The 21,082-nt window shown below is 41.1% G+C and overlaps 2 protein-coding genes across 2 annotated transcripts in view; one reads left to right on the forward strand and one right to left on the reverse strand.

The window, feature by feature from the left end:
* Positions 1-1,003, reverse strand: part of adamtsl2 (ADAMTS-like 2) — a 106,833-nt gene extending 105,830 nt beyond the window's left edge. The window contains exon 1 of the mRNA XM_061896492.1: positions 746-1,003. The gene's annotated coding sequence lies outside the window, so the exon portion shown is untranslated. The remainder of the gene's footprint in view (positions 1-745) is intronic.
* On the forward strand, positions 530-20,353 carry slc2a8 (solute carrier family 2 member 8). The gene is made up of 11 exons (XM_061896504.1): positions 530-685; positions 773-906; positions 4,300-4,462; positions 4,535-4,741; positions 4,811-4,910; positions 10,416-10,627; positions 10,687-10,836; positions 10,902-11,010; positions 11,076-11,207; positions 11,448-11,593; positions 19,827-20,353. Exons 2-11 carry the CDS (start codon positions 818-820, stop codon positions 19,971-19,973), a joined length of 1,455 nt encoding a protein of 484 aa, XP_061752488.1. The 5' UTR covers positions 530-685; positions 773-817; the 3' UTR covers positions 19,974-20,353.
* The last annotated feature ends 729 nt before the right edge of the window (positions 20,354-21,082 follow it).

Consider the following 21,082-nt stretch of genomic DNA (forward strand, 5'->3'; position numbering starts at 1 on the left):
TATATATATATATGTACAATATATATATATATGTACAATATATATATATATATATATATATATATATATATATATATATATATATATATATATATATATATATATATATATATATATATATTAAAGGTAAATTGAGCAAATTGGCTTATTCTGGCAATTTATTTAAGTGTGTATCAAACTGGTAGACCTTCGCATCAATCAGTACCCAAGAAGTAGCTCTTGGTTTTTTAAAAAGGTTGGTGACCCCTGGTATACAAGTTTTTTTTTTCCACTTTTTATAACATATAAATATTATGTTTATATTTTGTGCTGCTAAAGAAATAGAATACACCACTAGTTTTGTTTCAAATCCTATCTTGGCTTATTAAAATTTCAACAACCGGATACTGGGCGTTGCTAAACTCACGTGACCTTTTTATTTCCGTACGTCTGACACCAATCATTATGCACTACTGAAAAATAGTGTTTTTTTGTTGTTGTTATTTTTGTTCTTCAAACTACGATTTGGTCACTTTACGACGAGAATAATTCCGAACTGGACAAGGCGACTGTTGTTGGGCGTTACTCTTATATTGAAAGTCCCAAACCGGAAATTGAAGGCACGTCGGCGGTCAGGTGACTTTAATGTTGACAAAGCAGCTGTGAACAGGAAGCGGCGAATGCATTTTTTATTTTTTTTGGAAAGGTAATTGCTAATTAAATCCCATTTTAGATGTTAGACACACCGAATGTGTAGTTGACTTACTATTGTGTTTGCGTTCATCCGTGGAAGGACACTCGACGCAAAGTAGTCCACGTGTGAGAGGTCCAAAACAACATGGAGGAGCAGGAAGAACGCAAGCGGCTGCTGGAGGCTGAACAAGTCGACCCCACGGGACTCATGTCCGAGCAGGACGCTTATCTCAGGTGACTGACACGGAAACTAACACATTTCATCCAAACACAAGCAAGGGAATGCGAGTCATTGCTGAGCAACAAGGCGGAAGTTAGCTTCTGGTCCAAATTGTGGGCGATACTGGTAGTCGACACCAGACTGATACTTGTTCATTGACTCTTATGTGCAAAATAACGACACAACCACAATGTAACCAGAATTTCTAAAATGCTGTGCAAATAATAATTACAATAAAGTTTAAGGTTGGTGATCCAAACTACGGGCCGCGGGCCGAATGCGGCCAGCCAAAGTTATCAACTTGGCTCGCGAGACGTCATGAGTTTTATAAGAAATCTCACCCGCAGGAAAGTGGCACTTATTATAGTCCGATAATTAGGTCCCCAACTTGTGGGCAGCATAAGCATATGGGGTAATTGGCTTTTAATTATGCCCTGAACAGCATTAACATATACGACCCACTACAAACAACCTACTCCAGTCATGGGGTAAAAAAATGCAACTTAAAAAAAACATTTTAATCATACCCATTTAAATCTATTACAAAGTATGATGGGGAAAAATGCGCGTCATTGCTGAGCAACAAGGCGGAAGTTGGCTTCTGGTCCAAATTGTGGCCGATACTGGTAGTCGACACCAGACTGATACTTGTTCATTGACTCTTATGTGCAAAATAACGACACAACCACAATGTAACCAGAATTTCTAAAATGCTGTGCAAATAATAATTACAATAAAGTTTAAGGTTGGTGATCCAAACTACGGGCCGCGGGCCGAATGCGGCCAACCAAAGTTATCAACTTGGCCCGTGAGACGTCATGTGTTGTATAAGGAATCTCACCCGCAGGAAAGTGCCATAATAGTCCAATAATTAGGTCCTATTTTGTGGGCAGCATAAGCATAGGGGGTGGATGACTTTTAATTACGCTCTGAACAGCATTAAGTTATATGACCCACCACGAACAACCTTCTCTAGTCATGGTGCAAAAAAATGCACCTTAAAAAAACATTTGAATTAAACCCATTTAAATCCATTACAAAGCATGATGGGGCAAAATGCGTGTCATTGCTGAGTAAGAAGGCGGAAGTTAGCTTCTGGTCCAAATTGTGGCCGATACTGATAGTCGACAACAGACTGATACTTGTTCATTGAATGTTATGTGCAAAATAATGACAAAACCACTATCTAACTAGAATTTCAAAAATCCTGTGCAAATAGCAATTACAATAAAGTTTAAGGTTGGTGATCCAAACTACGGGCCGCGGGCCGAATGCGGCCAACCAAAGTTATCAACTTGGCCCGTGAGACGTCATGAGTTGTATAAGGAATCTCACCCGCAGGAAAGTGCCATAATAGTCCAATAATTAGGTCCCATTTTGTGGGCGGCATGAGCATAGGGGGTGAATGACTTTTAATTACACCCTGAACAGCATTAAGTTATATGACCCACTACGAACAACCTTCTCTAGTCATGGTGCAAAAAATGCACCTTAAAAAAACATTTAAATTATACCGATTTAAATCCTTTACAAAGTATGATGGGGAATAATGCGCATCATTGCTGAGTTAGAAGGCGGAAGTTAGCTTCTGGTCCAAATTGTGGCCGATACTGGTAGTCGACACCAGACTGATACTTGTTCATTGAATGTTATGTGCAAAATAATGACAAAACCACAATGTAACTAGAAATTCAAAAATGCTGTGCAAATAATAATTACAATAAAGTTTAAGGTTGGTGATCCAAACTATGGGAAGCGGGCTGAATGCGGCCCGCCGAAGTTATCAATTTGGGTCGCGAGACGTCATGATTTTTGTAAGAAATCTCACCCGCAGGAAAGTGGTACTCATTATAGTCCGATAATTAGGTCCGCATCTTGTCGGCAGCATGATCATATGGAGTAATTGGCTTTTGATTATGCCCTGAACAGCAATAACTTATACGACCCACTACAAACAACCTACTCCAGTCATGGTGCAAAAAAATGCAACTTAAAAAAAAAACATTTAAATTATACCCATTTAAATCTATTACAAAGTATGATGGGGAAAAATGCGCGTCATTGCTGAGCAACAAGGCGGAAGTTGGCTTCTGGTCCAAATTGTGGGCGATACTGGTAGTCGACACCAGACTGATACTTGTTCCTTGAATCTTTTTTGCGAAATAACGACACAACCACAATGTAACCAGATTTTCAAAAATGCTGTGCAAAACAATAAAGTTTAGAATGGTGATGCCTTTAAAACAGGTGTCCAAGCTACGGGCCGCAGCCCGAATGCGGCCAACCAAAGTTATCAACTTGGCCCGTGAGACGTCATGAGTTGTATAAGAAATCTCACCCGCAGGAAAGTGGCATAATAGTCCAATAATTAGGTCCCATTTTGTGGGCAGCATGAGCATAGGGGGTGAATGACTTTTAATTACGCTCTGAACAGCATTAACTTTTTTTTACAAATATGATTTAATCATGTATTATTATGAATTTTCAGGGTCTGTCGGTTCCAAATCGATTTCTGGTTAAATAGTTTTTTGTTAAAAATCAAATAGTTTGGTCACTTAAAACTTTTTTGGGGGCTGTAGTTCGTTATTTTTTTTTATGGTTCAATATTTTAATCATTTTGTGAAGTCCTTTTTTGTTACATGTTTTTTTGTGTTAAACTGTTTTTCAGTAGCAAATTTTGGGGTTTAAAAATGTTGCAAAAATGTTATGTGTTTTATTTTTATTTTTGGGGTCACAAATTGATTCTTGGTTAAAATGTTTTTTGTTACAAATGTTTTTTTTGTTTGGTTAAAATACATTTTTTGCTTGCATTTTGTTTTTTGGTCACAAATATTTTGTTATGATTAGATTTTTTTGTTACAAATCTTAATTTGCTAACTATAATTTTTTGTTTTCAAATCGTTTTTTGGTTGTTGGGGCGGTACAGCTCGGTTGGTAGAGTGGCCGTGCCAGCAACTTGAGGGTTGCAGGTTCGATTCCCGCTTCCGCCATCTAGTCACTGCCGTTGTGTCCTTGGGCAAGACACTTTACCCACCTGCTCCCAGTGCCACCCACACTGGTTTAAATGTCACTTAGATATTGGGATTCACTATGTAAAGCGCTTTGAGTCTCTCGAGAAAAGCGCTATATAAATATAATTCACTTCATTTCACTTGTTAGACTTAAAAAAAATAAAAAAAATCAAATTTTTCAGTTGCAATTATTTCTTTAGTTGCAAATCTTTTTTTTTTTTTAAATATTTTTTGGGTTTGAAATATTTTTTTAGCTGTAAATTGTAACGTGATTTTGGATAAATATAGCTTTTTGGCCATAAATCGTTTTTTTGGTTAAATCATGTTGAAGTCAGCAAAGACTTGAAAGTTTGATTGACGTAACCTCGTTAAGTCAACTTCTCACTTCCTGTGCAGCAAAGTGAGGAACAGGAAGTTGTACCTGGCCACCTTTGTGTCCGTGCTGGGTCCCATGAGCTTTGGCTTCGTGCTGGGCTACAGCTCGCCCGCCATCCCGGAGCTCAGCAGGAGCTCGGACCCCCGGCTGCGGCTGGACGAGGTGCAGGCGTCCTGGTTCGGGGTAGGACTCTTGTCAGCACCGAGGCGCCCGATTGGTTGTCCGATGTCCTCACGTGTGGCCTCTCTCCCACAGTCCATCGTGACGTTGGGAGCGGCGGCGGGCGGCCTGCTGGGTGGCTGGATGGTGGAGAAGGCGGGCAGGAAGCTGACGCTCATGTTCTGCTCGCTGCCCTTCGTCTTCGGCTTCACCGTCGTCATCGCCGCGCAGAACATCTGGATGCTCTACGTCGGCAGGGCGCTGACCGGCCTCGCCAGCGGCGTCACCTCGCTCGTCGTGCCGGTGAGACGCCCTCTTACCTCATTTCCTGTCACGTGACCGCCGCCACTGACCACGTGTGTTTGGCGTCAGCTGTACATTTCCGAGATGGCTCACGAGCGCGTGCGAGGGACGCTGGGCTCGTGCGTGCAGCTCATGGTGGTGCTCGGCATCATGGGAGTCTACCTGGCAGGTGCGTAACCGCTGATCAATAATCAATCGTCTATTGATGTCTTGATAGACTAAAGCAGGGGTCAGGAACCTTTTTGGCTGAGAGAGCCAAAAAGCCGAATATTTTAAAATATATTTCCGTAAGAGCCATATAGTATTTTTTTTAACACTGAACACAACTAAACACGTGCATTTTTAAGTAAGACCAACATTTCTAGAGTATAATAGGTCTCTTATTCTTTGTAATAACATTGTTATTCTGTAGCTAACTGTGGAGGGGGCGTGGCCTGCGGGCTTGTAGCAACAGGTGCGTAGATGGCCCACCTGGGCCTTGTTATCTAATCACCTGTCGCTCTGTTATAAGCAGCAGCCAGGAGGATAGACTGGGTTAGGGCTGGAAATACTATTGCTGAAAACTTTTTGAAAAATAAAACAATATTGTAACCCTGAAACAGGCTCTCATGTCGGTGCTTGGGGGTCTAAAGAACACCCAGGAGGGCGAGCCCCACATTAACCAATAATAAATAAATAACTTTTTACCATTAACGCAACTTCTTGAACAGGTGCGGTTGGAAACGGATGGATGGATTAAAAATGCATGAGAATGTTTTATATTTTGAACATTATTTTTAAAGCTGTGATTACAAGTGGAATTATTCATTACTTATCGTGTTAAGCAACGTCAGCTGAGATTTATCAGAGAGCCAGATGCAGTCATCAAAAGAGCCACATCTGGCTCTAGAGCCATAGGTTCCCTACCCCTGGACTAAAGAATTGATTGGGAGCTCACCCACAGCCTGGTCACATGGCCAGAGGTGGGCGGAGCCACGCCGCCACACAAAACATCAAGGACGTACGGAGGGTCAAATGGGTCAAAATTAAATAAATTAACTCATCATTGGTAAGTTATAATTGGAATTAAATACATAAATGTGTCAATGTATTTAATTTAAAAGTACATCTCATTTTTCAATACTAGTGAAATATTTAGAATTATATAATTGAATTATTAATTTAATTATATTTAATATCAATCATTTTGTTCATAAATGAGACGATGAGAGATTATCATCACACTTCAACATCTCTAACAGGTAAATGGTGCCTCTTATCTAGGTCTGCATTGCATAAGATATGTTCTTATTTGCCTTACCATAAATATATATATATAGGTCAAATGAATATATATATATATATATATATACACACACACATGTTAACCACGGTGGGAGAGGGGTTAGTGCGTCTGCCTCACAATACGAAGGTCCTGAGTAGTCTGGGGTTCAATCCTGGGCTCGGGATCTTTCTGTGTGGAGTTTGCATGTTCTCCCCGCCCGCCTTCCGCCCGATTGTAGCTGAGATAGGCACCAGCCACCCCAAAGGGAATAAGCGGTAGACAAATGGATGGATGGATAATTACATAATTAGATCATGAAATCAATTATTTTGATGCACCTGGGGATAGGTTGATTGGCAACACTAAATTGGCCCTAGTGTGTGAATGTGAGTGTGAATGTTGTCTGTCTGTGTTGGCCCTGCGATGAGGTGGCGACTTGTCCAGGGTGTACCCCGCCTTCCGCCCGACTGTAGCTGAGATAGGCGCCAGCGCCCCCCGCAACCCCAAAAGGGAATAAGCGGTAGAAAATAGATGGATGAATATTAAAGTTATTTTATATATTTTTCATCCCAATTATAATAAATTAATGAGACATTTAAGTGAAGTGAAGTGAATTATATTTATATAGCGCTTTTCTCAAGTGACTCAAAGCGCTTTACATAGTGACACCCAATATCTAAGTTACATTTAAACCAGTGTGGGTGGCACTGGGAGCAGGTGGGTAAAGTGTCTAGCCCAAGGACACAACGGCAGTGACTAGGATGGCACAAGTGGGAATCGAATCTGCAACCCTCAAGTTGCTGGCACGGCCACTCTACCAACCGAGCTATGCCGCCCAAGTCATTATTTAAAGATGTATTTTATTCATATTATTTTGTCCCAGTAGACCAGGAGGGTCCAAAATTATTTTTGTGTTTTTATCTTCGTAACCAAATCAATATTTCAATTATTATTATTTTTTTTAACCTTTTAGGGCTCTCCTTAGGTTTTGGTCCCGGAAGGGTCATAAAATATTTACGCAAAAATTTAAATTCCTGTATCAACTTCAGAACAATTTATCGATAAAAAGTTTTAGTTGCACTTTTTTAGGTTTTATGTCCTTTTTTGTTAAGCAAAACCCTGTTTTTTTTAAATGGCAAAAACACAAAGTATGCCAAATTTTTCGCCCCCCAAAAATGTATACGTGAAATATTTTGTGTAAATTAATTGGAGTTTCAAAAGGTCAAAAATTCATAACATAATTTATTTATTTTTTTCTAAACACAAAAATTATTGTGTACCACAAATATACTGATATTATTTGAATGTGTTACAAATAAGTCTTTTTTTTTATTTTTTTTACTTTCCACATTTAAATCTCTGTAGAATATAGATTTTTATTATTTTTATTTGTTTTACGCTGTTTTTTATAAGGCAAAAACACAAAATATGCAATATTTTCCCCCAAAATTAATTCAGTGGAAAATTTACTGTGAAATAGGTCAAATATTTATAAAACATTGATTTTTATTCATTAATATCCTTTGAGCAATTACATTTAAAAAAAAAAAAACCCTAACTTAAAAAGTGTCCCTCTCATGTAAGTGTTACAAATAAGTCACACATTATTTTATTTTTTAAATTTTCAACACCTTAACTTCAGATCCTTTTTGAATATACATTTTCTATTATTTTTTATGTTGTTTTCATAATTAGAAAACTCTGTTTTTAATAAGGCGAACTCTCAAAATATCCAATATATTTTCCCTTATATTAATTCAGTGGAATATTTGATGTGAAGTAATTGGAGCCTTGAATAGACCAATAATTCATAAAAACATTGATTTTGATTCTATGATATTTTTTGAGCCATGACAGTTTATAAAAAAACAGAAACATTATTACTCATTAGTGTTACAAGTAAGTCATACATTATTTTCTTTTTTATTTAACTTTCAACTTTGGATCTATCCGTTCATGTTTATTTGTTTTATGTTTTTTTGTCATAGAAAACCCTGTTTTTAATGCAAAAACACAAAATATGCAATATTTTCACCCCAAATGAAATGAGGGTCCCACTATGGGTCCCTCATTGGTCCCACTATGGGACCCTCATAGGTCCCCAATAATTTTTGTGTTTTTTTCTTCTTTTTTTAACTGTCATTGCTCCAAAAATATTATTGAATCAAAATCAATATTGTTATGAATTATGGACCTATTGCATGAGGGCTCCAATCAATTCACATCAAATATTCCACTTTGAATCATTTTGGGGTGAACTCCCACTCATTAGTGTTACCGTATTTTCCGGATTATAAATCGCTCCGGGGTATACGTCGCACCGGCCGAATATGCATAATAAAGAAGGAAAAAAACATATATACGTCTCATTGGAGTATAAGTCACATTTTTGGGGGAAATTTATTTGATAAAATCCAACACCACGAATAGACATTTGAAAGGCAATTTAAAATAAATAAAGAATAGTGAACAAAATGCTGAATAAGTGTACGTTATATGACGCATAAATAACCAACGGAGAACGTGCCTGGTATGTTAACGTAATGTAAGTCATTCAAATAACTATAACATATAGAACATGCTATACATTTACCAAACAATCTGTCACTCCTAATCGATAAATCCGATGAAATCTTCTTCCTCGATGTCGCTTCCAAACAACTCTGCCAACTCCAAAGGTATGCGCCGCTTCCTCTTCTTGTTTTCTGCTACATATTTCACTACGTCCAGCTTGTAATCTGCAGTAAATGATTTCCTTTTCGGTGCTAATTTTGTTCAGCCCTTTTCAGTTTTTATAAGTTACCGCCAACGATGAAATGACCCATTTTAATAGCTACGGCAGTAGCATATAGCAGTTAGCATTCCATGACCCACAATGCACTTCTGCCATGACCCTCCCCCGCCAAATTCTTATTGGTTGACGTGTGTGTGACGAATGCTGAAATTTTCTTCGTCTCTTCCGCGAATGAGATAAATAATATTATTTGATATTGTGTAATCTGTAATACATTATTTCCTTTTCGGTGCTAATTTTGTTCAGTCCTTCTCAGTTTTTATAAGTTACCGCCAACGATGAAATGATCCATTTCAATAGCTACGGCAGTGGCATACAGCAGTTAGCAATTAGCATTCCATGACCCACAATGCACTTCTACCATGACCCTCCCCTGCCGAATTCTTATTGGTTGACGTGTCTGTGACGATTGCTGAAATTTTCTTCGTCTCTTCCGCGAATGAGATAGATAATATTATTTGATATTGTGTAATCTGTAGTACATGATTTCCTTTTCGGTGCTAATTTTGTTCAGCCCTTCTCAGTTTTTAGAAGTTACCGCCAACGATGAAATTATACACTTTAATAGCTACGGCAGTAGCATATAGCAGTTAGCATTCCATGACCCACAATGCACTTCTACCATGACCCTCCCCCGCCAAATTGTTATTGGTTGACGTCTGTGTGACGATTGCTGAAATTTTCTCCGTGTCTTCCGCGAATGAGATAAATAATATTATTTGATATTGTGTGATCTGTACTACATGACTTCCTTTTCGGCGCCAATTTTGTTCACCCCTCTCAGTTTTTATATGTTACAGCCAACGATGAAATCATCCATTTTAATAGCTACGGCAGTAGCATATAGCAGTTAGCATTCAATGACCCACAATGCACTTCTACCATGAGCCTCACCCGCCAAATTGTTATTGGTTGACGTGTGTGTGTGACGATTGCTGAAATTTTCTTCGTCTCTTCCGCGAATGAGATAAATAATATTATTTGATATTGTGTAATCTGTAATACATGATTTCCTTTTCGGTGCTAATTTTGTTCAGCCCTTCTCAGTTTTTATAAGTTACCGCCAACGATAAAATGATCCACTTTAATAGCTACGGTAGTAGCATATAGCAGTTAGCATTCCATGACCCACAATGCACTTCTACCATGACCCTCCCCCGCCAAATTCTTATTGGTTAACGTGTCTGTGACGATTGCTGAAATTTTCTTCGTCTCTTCCGCGAATGAGATAAATAATATTATTTGATATTTTATAGTAATGTCTTAATCATTTCACACAAACCCTAACCACTGTGAAAAAAACCGCGACTTATAGTCTGAAAAATACGGTACGAGAAAGTCATACATTTTAATATTTTTTTTTACTTTTAAAAACTATAGATCTCTGTCCAATATACATTTTTATTATTATTTTTTTTTTTAGAATGTACCACAGGCCATTAAAAAATGAGCTGCGGGACACAAATGGCCCCAGGGCCGCACTTTGGTCAGCCCTGTGTTAGACCCTCCACAGAGAGGTTTGTTGCCCCTGCGCTGCAAGTCCAACTCTGGTCAGGTGTTCTCTCACCAAAGTGATGGATAGACCACGCCCCCTTCCCCCTGCCCCTCCCCCGCAGGTCTCTTCATGGACTGGCGCTGGCTGGCGATCTGCAGCTCCGTCCCGCCCACGCTGCTGATGGTGTGCATGTGCTTCATGCCGGAGACGCCGCAGTTCCTGCTCTCCCACGGCAAGCGGCGCGAGGCAGAGGAGGCCCTGCGCTTCCTGCGGGGGCCCCAGGCCCCCGTGGAGTGGGAGTGCGCCCGCATCGAGGACGCGTGCAACGAGCAGGTGAGCTCGGTTCCCGCCGACCTGTCCAGCCCACCATCCTGGTGTTTGTCCTCCCCCAGGGCTCCACTTTCCAGGCGTCGGACCTGAAGGATGCGGGCGTGTACAAGCCGCTGGGGATCGGCGTCTTGCTGATGGTCTTCCAGCAGATGACGGGCATCAACGCCATCATGTTCTACGCCGAGGACATCTTCGAACGGGCACACTTCAAGGTGCCGGGTGGCTTTGGCCGGCGAGCGCGGCCAGGTCGGTGACAGATGTTCTTGTGTCGCCCCAGGAGAGCGACCTGGCCTCAGTCATCGTGGGCCTGATCCAGGTGGTCTTCACGGGCGTGGCGGCGCTGGTCATGGACAAGGCCGGTAGAAAAGTCCTCCTCGTGGTCTCAGGTAGCATCCAACTTCCTCCATGTGTCTTGCAAGCTCGCTGCCCGCTTTGTGTCCCGCTTGTCAAGGTGTCGCCATGGCGATCAGCACCGCGGGCCTGGGGGTTTATTTCCACCTGACGTCCGGACCCTCGCCGGCGGGGGCGCCGCACGCCGACCTGGCCTGGCTGGCCCTCGCCAGCGTATCCGTCTTCATCACAGGTGAGGCGGGACTTGGTGAAAGTGCATAATCGGCGGTTTGTGGTCCTGAAGAGTGTGGTTTTTTTTTTGTGTGTGTGTGTGTGTGTGTGTGTGTGTGTGTGTGTGTGTGTGTGTGTGTGTGTGTGTGTGTGTGTGTGTGTGTGTGTGTGTGTGTGTGTGTGTGTGTGTGTGTGTGTGTGTGTGTGTGTGTGTGTGTGTGTGTGTGTGTGTGTGTGTGTGTGTGTGTGTGTGTGTGTGCAGGCTTCGCTCTGGGCTGGGGTCCCATCCCGTGGTTGGTCATGTCAGAGATCTTCCCCCTCAAAGTCAGAGGCTTCGCCAGCGCCGTCTGCGTGCTCACCAACTGGGGGATGGCCTTCGTCGTCACCAAGAGCTTCCAGGAAATGATGGTGAGTTGTGGGCATGACTGACACCTAGTGGACCGGAGTGGTACACAACATGTTCTTGTGTCTTTCATGCAACCAAACAATTTGATCAAGATTCATTTAAAGGTCTACTGAAAGCCACTACTACCGACCACGCAGTCTGATAGTCTGTATATCAATGATGAAATATTAACATTGCAACACATACCAATACGGCCTTTTTAGTTTACTAAATTCCAATTTTAAATTTCCCGGGAGTTTCGTCTTGAAAAGGTCGTGTAATGATGACGTGTACGCAAGACGTCACGGGTTTTTAGGAAGTTTGAGCGCTACGCACACACACAGCTATATGTCGTCTGCTTTGACGGCATAATTACACAGTATTTTGGAGAACTGTGTTGCTGAATCTTTTGCAATTTGTTCAATTAAAGGGGAACATTATCACAATTTCAAAAGGGTTAAAAACAATAAAAATCAGTTCCCAGTGGCTTGTTGTATTTTTCAAAATTTTTTTCAAAATTTTACCGGTCTTGGAATATCCCTAAATAAAGCTTTAAGTGCCTTATTTTCGTCTCTTTGCGAAGACACTGGCCATTTCCCTGTGACGTCACACAGTGCTGCCAATGTAAACAAACAATGGGAATACCACATATAGCGACATTAGCTCGGATTCAAACTCGGATTTTCAGCGACTTAAGCGATTCAACAGATTACGCATGTATTGAAACAGATGGTTGGAGTATAAAAATATTGAAGAAGAAACTGAAGCTATTGAGCGAATAGCTATTGACGCTATTCTTAGCCATAGCATGGCCGAATAGCTGCGTTAGCATCGCCGGTAAAATGTGCGGACCAAACGATCAGGACTTTCGCATCTTTTGACACTGGAGCAACTTAAATCCGTCGATTGGTAAGTGTTTTTTTCGCATTAAATGTGGGTGGAAGGAAACGTAATATAGTTGCAAATGCATCCACAGGTTATCCATACATCTCTGTGCCATGTCTGCCTTAGCATCGCCGGTCAAATGTGGAGACACTCTGGCACATTCAATGGGGGTCTGGCAGCAGACACTTTCGCATCTTCGGGCCAGTGGTGCAACTTGAATCCCTCCCTGTTAGTGTTGTTACACCCTCCGACAACACACCGTCGAGGTATGATGTCTCTAAGGTTGCAAAAAATAGTCAAAAAAACGGAAAATAACAGAGCTGAGACCTGGTGTTTGTAATGTGTTGAAAATGAAAATGGTGGGTGTGTTACCTCGGCGACGTCACATTCTGACGTCATCGCCAGCAGCGCGATAAACAGAAAGGCATTTAATTCGCCAAAATTCACCCATTTAGAGTTCGGAAATCGGTTAAAAAAATATATGGTCTTTTTTCTGCACCATCAAGGTATATATTGACGCTTACATAGGTCTGGTGATAATGTTCCCCTTTAATATTGGAGAAGTCAAAGTAGCAAGATGGAGTTGGGAAGCTTTAGCCTTTAGCCACACAAACACACGGTGATTCCTTGTTTAAAATTCCCGGAGGTGAAGCTTTCCTATGGATCAGAGCGGACATGGATCCCGACCACTTGTCAACCAGCAGGTTTCGGTGATAAAATTGTGGTTAAAAAGTCGCCACTTACCGGATATCAGCTGAGCTTGCGCCTCCCGTACAGCTGCCGTCAACACCCGGCCGTGGACGTACACTTCCGACTATCAGGTGCTGTTAAACTCACTAAAACACTAGCAACACAATAGAAAGCTAAGGGATTTCCCAGAATTATCCTAGTAAATGTCTTTAAAAACATCTGAATCCATCTCAATGCAACGCGATTGCAATCGCGTTTTTTTTTTCTTCTAGTCCGCCGCTATCAATATCCTCAAACACAGATCTTTCATCCTCGCTCAAACTAATGGGGGAATTGTCGTTTTCTCGGTCCGAATAGCACTTTTTGTTGGAGGCTCCCATTATAAACAATGTGAATATGTGAGGAGCCCCCACACGTGTGATGTCATCGTCTGTGACTTCCGGTAGAGGCAGGGCTTTTCTCCAGTTGCGAACTTTATCGTGGATGTTCTCTACTAAATCCTTTCAGCAAAAATATGGCAATATCGCGAAATGATCAAGTATGACACATAGAATGGACCTGCTATCCCCGTTTGAATAAGAACATCTCATTTCAGTAGGCCTTTAAAGTAAACAAAAACATTTTTGGGGGGTTCAAATAATTTTTTGTTTGTTCACAGATCTTTTTTGGTGACAAATTCTTTATTTGGCTGAAATGTAGGCATGTTTTTGTGGTTCAACATTTGTTTTTGGTTAAACAAAAAATGTTTTGTTATGAATACTTTTTTTGGGGGGTGGGTTGCTGTTCCTTTTTTGAGTTTAATTATTTTTTAATTTAGTTCAAAATTGTGGGAGGTTAAATATCGGTTATTTTGGGTTACAAATCCTTTTACTTGTTAAAAATCATATTTAATGTTTCAAATGTTTAATTTGGACTAAATATTTTTCGGGTTAAAAAAAAGAGTTATTTTGGGTTGCAAATCTTGTTTTGGGGTGTTAAAAAACGTTGTTTTTGGGAAAGGATTAGAAATATTTAGTTTTCTTAAAAACATGTTTTTATTGTTACAAATATTTAATTTTAGTTTAACATATTTGGGGTTAAAAATGGGTTATTTTGGGTTAGAAATCTTTTTTTTGTTAAAAATAATTTTAATGTTTGGAATATTTAATTTTGATTAAATGCTTTTTGGGTTAAAAATTGGTTATGTTGGGTTGCAAATCTTGTTTTGAGGGGTTAAAAATAATTTTGTTTTTTTTGGTTCCTTATCTTTTTTTTTTAATAATTAAAAAATATTTTTATTGTTACAAATATTTTATTTAAGTTAAATATTTATGAATTAAAAATCTAAAAATATTTTTTTGGAGGCATATTAAGGATTGTTGTGTTAATAAATCTGTTTATTTTGTAAAAAAAATGTAGATTAATTTATTTTGTTGAAAAAAAATATTTTGGGTTAAAATTATTTTATGGTTGCAAATAGTTTTTGAGGGTTTACGTAAATATTTTTTGTGAAATTGTTTTTTTCTTTACACATCATTTTTAGTTGCAAATATTTTTCTTTTAAATAATTTTTATTCCTGAGAGAGGCTCCAGCACCCCCCGCGACCCCGAACAGGACCAGCGGTAGAAAATAGACGGATGGATGGATGTTACAAATATTTATGTTTGTTGAAAAATTTTTGGAGGTTAAAAAGAAAAAAGTGTTTTGGTGGCATATCAAGGTTTATTTTTTATTCTTTTTTTTTTTTGGGTTAAAATTACTATTTTTTGGTTACAAATCAATTTTGTGGTTGAAAATATATTTTTGTTTTTTCTTTACACAATTGTTTTTAGTTGCAAATTATTTATTTTTACAGTCTGTTTTTTAAGTTACAAATAATTTTTGTTACAGATCGATTGTTTCCGGGTTAAAAATGGTTCTTTGTTCGCAAATATTTATTGTTGTTAAAATTTTATATTTGGTCCCACCTCAACTTCAGTGTTGTGGGCGGGGCCTTCTCGAACCAGGAAGTTAGAAGCCTTGTTATTGGTCAGTTTCGGAGCTCGTTGCCTACTTCTGCCCTCAACACAGTTGGACTTAGACTTCCTTTTTATTGTTATTTAAATTTGAACTTTACAGTACAGATAAGAACAAAAATGTTGTTGCATTAGCTCATGGTACTGCAGAATAAAAGAGCAATAAGGTGTAGATATAAATAAATAGATTGATTGGTAATAGAGGTAAATGATTGGTATTATTCATTATCAATAGCCCTATTTCTATTGGTATTTGTAGTGTAATAATGCTCATTTTCATTTCTGTATTATTATTTATTCATTTCACTAACTGCTTCTTTGCTATCACTTTTACCATCATATTTGTACATACCCTATTTGCTGATGTTGCTTTATTGTTGTTGTTGTTGTGTTTGCTGCTGTTGTTTTTGTCTCGCTGTCTGATCCCCCTCTTGCCCACCCAATTTCCCCCTCTCTTCCTTTTTTTTCTCTTTCTATCCCCACCTGCTCCAGCCCGGCTGCAGAAAATGATAATATAAATACATTTAATAAAGTCAAATACAAATAGGGCAACAAGAGATGTATCCCACACTTCTCTTTTGTAAAGTACTCATGTACAGCCGATATGGGCATCTACATCAACTATATGATTTGCCTGAGAAGCTGGACAGGACAAAAAATAAAAAAATGATTACTGTTCGGATAATTAACATATGCATCCACGTTTATGGATGTATGTTATTGTGACAGTCTCTTGCTGTCGTGCGGGTTCTCAGGACCACCAAGGAAGGACATTGTTGCGCAGGCTAGACTTTCTTTTATTTTTCAATGATAAAAAGTCTCTAGGGGTTGCTTTTCAACCTTGCCGCGTCCTGCTTCCTCTGCCGCTCCACCTTTTCAGTCACGTGCGCCTTCATCTTCCTGTGGCTCTCTCTCGCTCTCGTTCAACATCGGTTTCCTTCTGGCTCCTTCTCTCTCCGTCTCTCTTCCTGGCGTTTACGGCTGCTGCTCTTTTATACAGTGCGAGAGGAGATTTAAATTGTGCCCAGCTGGGCGACCCATGCACCTGATAACATTTGCGGGGTTGATTCCGGCGCGCCCCACCTCGCTGCTTGCTCGCAGTTCACGCCTCCTCACCACCATCTTGGGCCGGGCTGTGGCGTGCTCTGCCTCGCTGTCGGACTGCCGGCTCCGCCTCTCCACAGTTATATTATCTTTATATTCCAGCCAGTTAATCAATTTTTGGGGAAAACTGAGGTGATTATCATGATGCTTTTAAGAGTCTTACGGCCTTAACAAAGAAGCTGTTTAAGGACCTGGAGGTTCAGCTACGGAGGCTGCGGAACGTCTTTCTAGAGTCCAGCAGTGAAAATACTCCTTGGTGGTAGTGGGAGGAGTCTCTGCCTGCAGATTTTCTGAGCCCTGGTCAGGCAGCGGCTTTTTGCAATTTCCTGGATAGGAGGAAGAGGAGTCATGATGATCTTTTCCGCCGTCCTCACCACTCTCTGCAGAGACGTCCAGTCTGAGGCACTGCAGGTTCCAGTCCAGACAGAGTTGCTGTTGGTCAGATGGCTCTCTAAAGTGCCTCTGTAGAATGTGGTGAGATGCGGGGGAGGGTGCTCTTTTCATCCGACGCAAAAAGTGCATGCGCTGCTGAGCTCTTTTTACAAGAGCTCCGGTGTGTAGGGACCAGGTCATATTGTCAGTTATCTGCACCCCGAGGAACCTGGTGCTGCTTACGATCTCCACGGCTGTGCCGTTGATGAAGAGTGGAGCGTGGCTGGACTGGTGCCTCCTGAAGTCAACAATGATCTCCTTGGTCTTCTCGACGTTCAGGACCAGGTTGTTGGTTCTGCATCAGTCAACCAGATGTTTCTCCTCCTCCTTATGTCCATGTCGTTGTCACGGATGAGGCCCACTACTGTTGTGTCGTCCGCATGCTTCACAATGTGGTTAGTAGTGGACCTGACCCCACAGTCATGGGTCATCAGTACTCTGGAATGCCCTCCCGGTAAAAGTTTGGGATGCCACCTCAGTAGAAGCATTTAAGTCTCACCTTAAAGCTCATTTGCATACTCTAGCCTTTAAATAGACTCCCTTTTTAGACCAGTTGATCTGCCGTTTCTCTTCTTTTTCCCCTATGTCCCACTCTCCCTTGTGGAGGGGGTTCGGTCCGATCCGGTGGCCATGTACTGCTCACCTGTGTATCGGCTGGGGACATCTCTGCGCTGCTGATCCGCCTCCGCTTGGGATGGTTTCCTGCTGGCTCCGCTGTGAACGGGACTCTCGCTGCTGTGTTGGATCCGCTTTGGACTGGACTCTCGCGACTGTGTTGGATCCATTATGGATTGAACTTTCACAGTATCATGTTAGACCCGCTCGACATCCATTGCTTTCCTCCTCTCCAAGGTTCTCATAGTCATCATTGTCACCGACGTCCCACTGGGTGTGAGTTTTCCTTGGCCTTATGTGGGCCTACCGAGGATGTCGTCGTGGTTTGTGCAGCCCTTTGAGACACTAGTGATTTAGGGCTATATAAGTAAACATTGATTGATTGATTGAAGTGGACTCAGGCCGCAGCCCTGGGGGGAGCCGGTCCTCAGGGAGATGGCACTGGAGGTGTTGTCGCCCACTCCCACAGACCGGGGTCTGTCTGTGAGGGAGTCAAGCAGCCAGTTGCATTGGGGGTACTGAATCCAAGGGGGGCCAGTTTGCTCACCAAGTGCTGCGTGTCGAGCTGAAGTCCAGAAACATCATCCGCACAGGTGTGTCCTGTCTTTCTAAGCTCAGGTGAAGTGCAGAGAAGATGGCGTCCTCTGTGTCTTAATGAAATTAAACAATGGATGTCCGCTAACTTTTTGCAACTTAACGCCAAAAAAACGGAAATGCTGATTATCGGTCCTGCTAGACACCGACCTCTATTTAATAATACAACTTTAACATTTGACAACCAAATAATAAAACAAGGTGACTCGGTAAAAAATCTGGGTATTATTTTCGACCCAACTCTCTCCTTTGAGTCACACATTAAAAGCGTTACTAAAACGGCCTTCTTTCATCTCCGTAATATCGCTAAAATTCGCTCCATTTTGTCCACTAAAGACGCCGAGATCATTATCCATGCGTTTGTTACGTCTCGTCTCGATTACTGTAACGTATTATTTTCGGGTCTCCCCATGTCTAGCATTAAAAGATTACAGTTGGTACAAAATGCGGCTGCTAGACTTTTGACAAGAACAAGAAAGTTTGATCACATTACGCCTGTACTGGCTCACCTGCACTGGCTTCCTGTGCACTTAAGATGTGACTTTAAGGTTTTACTACTTACGTATAAAATACTACACGGTCTAGCTCCATCCTATCTTGCCGATTGTATTGTACCATATGTCCCGGCAAGAAATCTGCGTTCAAAAGACTCCGGCTTATTAGTGATTCCTAGAGCCCAAAAAAAGTCTGCGGGCTATAGAGCGTTTTCCGTTCGGGCTCCAGTACTCTGGAATGCCCTCCCGGTAACAGTTCGAGACGCTACCTCAGTAGAAGCATTTAAGTCTCACCTTAAAACTCATCTGTATACTCTAGCCTTTAAATAGACCTCCTTTTTAGACCAGTTGATCTGCCGCTTCTTTTCTTTCTCCTATGTCCCCCCCTCCCTTGTGGAGGGGGTCCGGTCCGATAACCATGGATGAAGTACTGGCTGTCCAGAGTCGAGACCCATGATGGACCGCTCGCCTGTATCGGTTGGGGACATCTCTACGCTGCTGACCCGCCTCCGCTTGAGATGGTTTCCTGTGGACGGGACTCTCGCTGCTGTCTTGGATCCGCTTGAACTGAACTCTCGCGGCTGTGTTGGAGCCACTATGGATTGAACTTTCACAGTATCATGTTGGACCCGCTCGACATCCATTGCTTTCGGTCCCCTAGAGGGGGGGGGGTTGCCCACATCTGAGGTCCTCTCCAAGGTTTCTCATAGTCAGCATTGTCACTGGCGTCCCACTGGATGTAAATTCTCCCTGCCCACTGGGTGTGAGTTTTCCTTGCCCTTTTGTGGGTTCTTCCGAGGATGTTGTCGTAATGATTTGTGCAGTCCTTTGAGACATTTGTGATTTGGGGCTATATAAATAAACATTGATTGATTGATTGATTGATAAGCAAACTGGTACGGGTCGAATGTGGGGGGAAGTCCGGAGACAATGTATTCCTTTACCAGCGTCTCGAAGCAATTCATTATGATGGGGGTGAGTGTCACGGGGTGATAATCATTGACAGGGAGATTGTGGGGGTTTTAGGCACTGGGATGATTGTGGCCGTCTTAAAACATGACGGTACCACAGCCTGGGTCAGCGAGGTGTTAGAATATGTCTGTGAGAACCCCAGCCCGCTGGTCTGCAGATCCCTTTAGCATCTTGAGGTCCCGCTGCTTTCCGGGGTTTCACTCTCCTCAGGGTTCTCCGGACAACCGCTGCGTCCAGGTTGAGCGGCTGCTCATCAGGGCGAGGGATGGATTTCCTCGCCAGAGTGGTGTTAAGTGCCTCACACCTGCAAAGTAGTTGATGTTGTGGAGGGAAAATAGCAAAGACTCGTAGTGGGCGGTAGAGGCAAATAAAATGGCATCTAACGTTATTTAGAGACCCCGCCCACAAGATCGATGTTTAATCGTAACTGAAAAACGTTTTTGTTTGCTTAAAATCTCTCCGTGTTTCCTTCCAGACCCTCCTCACGAGCGCTGGAACGTTCTGGCTCTTCTCCTCCATGTGCGTCCTCAACCTGGTCTTCACCGTGACCTTGGTCCCAGAGACCAAAGGCAGGACGTTGGAGCAAATCGAGGCGTCTTTCAGGGGCACATCGGGCCCATGAGGGTCCAGCCTGGTCCACGCTGGCCATCTCAGGAATGAAGTCCCTTGGACTCTGTAAGCTCTTTTATCTCAAACCTTCTCTTGGCTCCTCCCCCAGAAGTTGGCGTGGGTGGGAGTGTCCAGGTTCACATGGTGACAATGTAGGAGAGAAATAAGCTTTTTGTTTAGGAAATATGACCATATAAGTATTTATCACATATGGGATTATTTATTCATTGTTTCACAGTACGTGTGCAACCATAGAGGCGGGCATTGAACTGACTCCTCCTTTCTGATTGGTCACTTGAGACTGACTGTGCCTGGGTCAGCCAGTCAGAGGGAAGTGTTGTATTATTGAAATATTGCTGTATTTTCCATCAATATACATGTTTCACACTACAAGCGTGTCCCAATCATTCATCGTGCCATAAGGAGTTTCATCTTATCAACATTTTATTATTATATTCTTATGTTTCCCAAGCGTGTCATAATCTCTCCAAACTTTTTTTTTAGGTTGATTTTAATTGTTAGAAATATTTAATTTCGGTTAAGTATTTTTGGGGTTAAAAGTTGTTTGTTTGGGTTAAAAAACATTTTAATGATTAAATATTGTTGGGGTTGCAAATCTTGTTTTGGGGGGTTTAAAAAACATTTTGGTTCTTTTTGGTTCCAAGTCTTTTTTTTAATTATTATTAAAAATCCTTTTTATTGTTACAAATATTTAATTTAGGTTAAAAAAAAAATTGGGCTTAACAGTTGGTTATTTTGGGTTGCCAATCTTGTTTTGGAGGGTTAAAAAACATTTTTTTTGGTTCCAAATCTCTTTTAAAAAAATCTATTTTATGTTACAAATATTTTATTTTGGTTAAACACAATTGGGGTTAAAAGTTGGTTGTTTGGGTTACAAGTCTTTTTTTTTTTTTTTTGGTTAAAAAACATTTTATTGATTAAATATTGTTGGGGTTGCAAATCTTGTTTTGGGGGGTTAAAAAACATTTTGGTTCTTTTTGGTTACAAGTCTTTTTTTAAATTATTATTAAAAATCATTTTTATTGTTACAAATATGTAATTTAGGTAAAAAAAAAATTGGGCTTAACAGTTGGTAATTTTGGGTTGCCAATCTTGTTTGGA

Source organism: Nerophis ophidion, linkage group LG01, assembly GCF_033978795.1.
Source record: "Nerophis ophidion isolate RoL-2023_Sa linkage group LG01, RoL_Noph_v1.0, whole genome shotgun sequence".
Classification (NCBI taxonomy): Eukaryota; Metazoa; Chordata; class Actinopteri; order Syngnathiformes; family Syngnathidae; genus Nerophis; species Nerophis ophidion.

Coding starts and splice junctions, on each gene's coding strand:
- slc2a8 (XM_061896504.1), top strand. CDS start 818: ATGGAGGAGCAGGAAGAACGCAAGCGGCTGCTGGAGGCTGAACAAGTC. Junction 10,837..10,901: donor TCGAACGGGCACACTTCAAG/GTGCCGGGTGGC, acceptor GTGTCGCCCCAG/GAGAGCGACCTGGCCTCAGT. Junction 11,208..11,447: donor CGTATCCGTCTTCATCACAG/GTGAGGCGGGAC, acceptor GTGTGTGTGCAG/GCTTCGCTCTGGGCTGGGGT.